At 52.8% G+C, this 3,962-nt stretch overlaps 1 protein-coding gene across 1 annotated transcript in view; it reads left to right on the top strand.

Moving 5' to 3' along the window:
- Spink8 (serine peptidase inhibitor, Kazal type 8 (putative)) overlaps positions 1-1,856 on the top strand; it is a 15,497-nt gene extending 13,641 nt beyond the window's left edge. Inside the window, exon 10 of the mRNA XM_023700739.1 lies at positions 1,692-1,856. Coding sequence (XP_023556507.1) covers positions 1,692-1,722 — 31 coding nt within the window. The 3' untranslated portion in view covers positions 1,723-1,856. The remainder of the gene's footprint in view (positions 1-1,691) is intronic.
- The last annotated feature ends 2,106 nt before the right edge of the window (positions 1,857-3,962 follow it).

Genomic DNA, 3,962 nt, shown 5'->3' with positions numbered 1-3,962 from the left:
AAACAGGGTCTCACTGTAGCCAGGCTGTCCCACTCATGGTGCTTCTCCTGCCTCAGCCTCCTAGGTGCTGGGGTGACAGGCATGTGCCATCTCACCTGGCTTTAGGGGGCACTGGTCCTCGGTCGTGACACATCTTCCTTCTCACTTCCTTTTCTCCTCCCTGCAGCTTCCATTTGCAATTTTTTTCATTCAGTTTGCTCAAAAATAAAGCTGTAGCTCTCATGGGGGAGACTTCTCTACAGCATTATGTTGGGAGCTCAATGGTCTGTGTAAGACAAACATGTGTTTTACTCATTTATTTCAAATGCGAAAGTTAACAGCACCATGGATATGGAAGATTCAGTGTAGGGATCCCAAAATTTTATTGCAGAGTACAGGTCTACCTCTTCCCAAGGCATCGAGGAAATTTTGATAATTTTTTTGTTTTTAAAATAGGGTCCTGGGGGCTGGAGAGATGGCTCAGTGGTCTAAAGCACCTACTTGAAACAAGCTTGGCAAAGCACAGGGACCGCGGTTCAATCCCCCAGCACCACATGCCAGCCAGCCCCGCCCCCTTGTGGGCTGAGCTGGCCACACACACACACACACAATAAATAAATGTAATAAATAAAAATAAATAAATAATTTAAAAAAAAAAAATAGGGTCCTGGGCTGGTGAGATGGCTCAGTGGTCTAAAGCACCTACTTAGAACAAGCTTGGCAAAGCACAGGGACCGCGGTTCCATCCCCCAGCACCACATGCCAGCCAGCCCGCCCCCTGGTGGGCTGAGCTGGCCACACACACACACACACACACACACATAAATTTTTTTTTTTTTAATTTAAAAAAAAAAAAAAAGGTCTTGGGATGTAGCTCAGTGCAAAGGCCCTGAGTTACTAGTAGCACAGAAATCAAGACAATAAAAAACACAAGGGCCGGCCAGATAGCTCAGAGGATTAAAGTGCCTGCTTAGGCAGATGCAGGGACCCTGGTGTGCCATACGGGCCCCACCCCCCAGGGCATTCTGAGATAGCGATTGAGATTGGGCATGGTGGCACGCACCTGTAATCCCAGCACTTGGGAAGCTGAAAACAGGAGGATCACACTACAAGTCTGATCTGTGTAGTGAGACCGTGTACTAAATGCATTTAAAAAAAAAAAACACACAAAGCGAAAGACACAAACCACTGAAAGCATGAGAACGCTTGGCTGTAACACCAAGAGAAAGCGAATGAGTGAGAGTGAGCAGGGCTCCCCCCAGGGCGCGGCAACCTTGCAGCACAGCAACTCTGGTTTGTATGAGATCACAAAGCAAAGAACAGGCTGAGTCACAGGTGAGTAACAAGGACTGCCACTGGCTGCTCTGGTGCCCTGCCTGGTCACCACTCCATCCCTCCGGGCCACAGCAGCAGAGGCGCCGAGACCCTGGGTCTGGACAGGGCCCACAGAGCCAGGACTACGATGCCTGATTTTTGCCTGGGCCTCAGCAGGCTCTCTGTGCCTCTTCTGCCCCAGGGGTCCCCTCAGCACCCCATCCTTGTCCTGCCTCTGGCCCTCCCCTTCCTGTTGTCCCCCTGTGGCCTCTGATGTCTAGAGCCGCCTCCACGCAGAGATCAGAGCCTGGCACCTCCAGCTGGGCCCCAGGGTGGCTGCTTCCTTTACCCCCACTCCCACCCAGTTCCTCTTCTCTCAGCCAGTGCTTCTCCTGCAGGAAACCACCTGATCTTGCCTGGAGACCCTGAAAACTCCTGGATACCCCGGGGCAGGTGCAGACCCGGTCAGCTCCACGAGAGGTGGCTGCTCCTACTGCAGGAACCCACGCTTAGCCTCTGGCACCAGGATTTCTTCTTCAATAAACATCTCAGCAGAAAGCCTGGCTGGTGAACGTGTACAACTTTTGTCGCACCTAACCAGGACCCTAAACTAAGCACCTATAGCGAGTTAAAGAGATGGAGTTGAAAGAAAGGCAGACACTTTATCTGAAGGGAGGGAAAAGCAGAAGGTAGAAAACTGCCCCCACCCCCAGGAAGGGGCTTTGGGAAGGCTGGGGGACCTGTGGGCCTTTGCCCTGGCCTCTCTTATAGTGTGGCAGTGTCACCTCTGTTTCTGGGTCAGGGAACCAAGGACCTCGTGATCAGGGCATGCACACCGCAGCTTGGCTGTCCAAAGAGTGCCCTAGGATGGGAGCTCAGCCCTGGTACTAAATCAGAGGAACAAAGCGTAAGAGAGGAAGGCACTTTATCTGTCAAGAGGAGAAGGGAAGAGAAGAGTAGATAGCTTCAGGGCAGGGGCTGGGGGAAAGTGGGGGACCCTGGGCCCTTTGCCCCAGCTGCCTTCATAGGGAAACAGGGCCTCTTCCCACCAGGAACTTGCCCGGAAGGGCTGGGCTTGAGGCACCTTTGCCCAGAGGCGTGTCTCTACGGCGGCGCAGCTTCTGTCTGTCCGCTTGTCCTTGACCTACTTCCCAGGGCACTGTCCTTGGGTGGACAGCGGGTTGGCAAGGGGGCGCCTCACTCCTCGTTAGCTTAGAGCTGCTGAGGGGTGGAGCCGCCTCCTGCAGTCTGTGACTGCATGACTCTGCCGACTCCACAGGGACCCTGGAGTGAGCCTCTGTGCGCTAGCTAGGTGTGAGTTCTCAGGGCCTGGACGTCAGCCGGGCCATGCTCCCCATCTTCTACTGGAGGCGGGGCTGGTCTCCTTTGTGCGCTTGGCTGTCTCTGGTCCTGCCTGTCAGCTCGCTCTGGCCTCAGTGCTTTTCTTTACTTTTCTTTTTTTCAGTACTGGGGATTGAACTCAGGACCCTGCGCTTGCCAGGCAAGCACTTACTCTACTGAGCTATCTCCCCAGCCCCATTAGTGCTTTTAAGTTTTTTCCCTTCCTCTACCCCCATCCTTGACCTGCTTTCCCAAGGGAATTTTTCTATCGAAATTTGCTTTTAACTCCTCCTAGTCGGGATTAGCCCTGTGATGGCCTAAACCCAGACTCTTAGTGTTTAAGTACTGCCATGAAGGGCTGGCCAAATAACTCAGTGGACTAAAGCGCCTGCAAGCAGGCGCAGAGGCTGAGGGCTCATCCCTGGGCCTGTGGTGCTGGCCCCGCTTCAGGGGCACCCCAAGAGCACAACCGAGACTGGGCGTGGTGGCATGTGCCTGTAATCCCAGCTCTTGGGAGGCTGTAAACAGGCGGATCACGGCGAGTCCGATCTAGCAGTGAGGCCCTGAACACCCTGTAGACCCTTCTCTAAAAAAAAAAATACAAAAAAAAAAAAAAAAAAGATTGGTAATGCCATATATACTGTTTTGCAACCTGCTGCTTGAATGTACTGTACTTGTGAAGCTTGCTGTGAGCCTCGGGTGAGTGCCCTTGCCAAGGCTGGCACCACTTATCGTGGTCAAGGAGGCGTGCTTTGAATGAAGCTCGGAATGCCACTCACAGCGCGGTGGGCCTACTGAAAGCTCTGTCACCCTGAGACCCTGAGCACACTGCTCATTATGACCAAAGCTCTCGCGCAGATGGTGTGACTGAAGGAACCACTCGCTTTAGAGTTGTGTGATCACTTGGCCAGTCTGTGTAAGAGCCGGGAGGGAGCCCTAGGTGTGACTCGTGTAGTTTGGGAATGAACACATACATAGGGTCTTGTTAAATAGTATTTGGAAGGTAGGGAAGTGCAGGGTGTAATCCCAGCACTCAGAAGGCTGAGGCAGGAGGCTCTCAGGTTCACAGGTTCAAGGCCAGCCTAGGCTCCATAGTGAGTTCCCCAAGCCAAAGGCTTGGATTGCATCCATCCCTGAGTCAGGAGCTAATCTGCCATGACCCTCAGAGATGGTAGCAGGAATCATCAAACCACTAAAATGACCAACTATGCTCCTCTCTATTTAAATAGAAGAGTGCAGAGCAAGAGGGTCTGCAGGCAGGGAGAGAGCAGGCTAAGGGGCGCCTTGGCTTTTCTGCCTAATCCTAGCTAGGAGTCAAAACTACTGGA

This window comes from Octodon degus, unplaced genomic scaffold (assembly GCF_000260255.1).
Source record: "Octodon degus isolate 3935 unplaced genomic scaffold, OctDeg1.0 scaffold00126, whole genome shotgun sequence".
In the NCBI taxonomy this organism is placed as follows: Eukaryota; Metazoa; Chordata; class Mammalia; order Rodentia; family Octodontidae; genus Octodon; species Octodon degus.
Note: the sequence above shows the minus strand (reverse complement) of the source record. Positions and strands in the feature narration are given on the sequence as shown.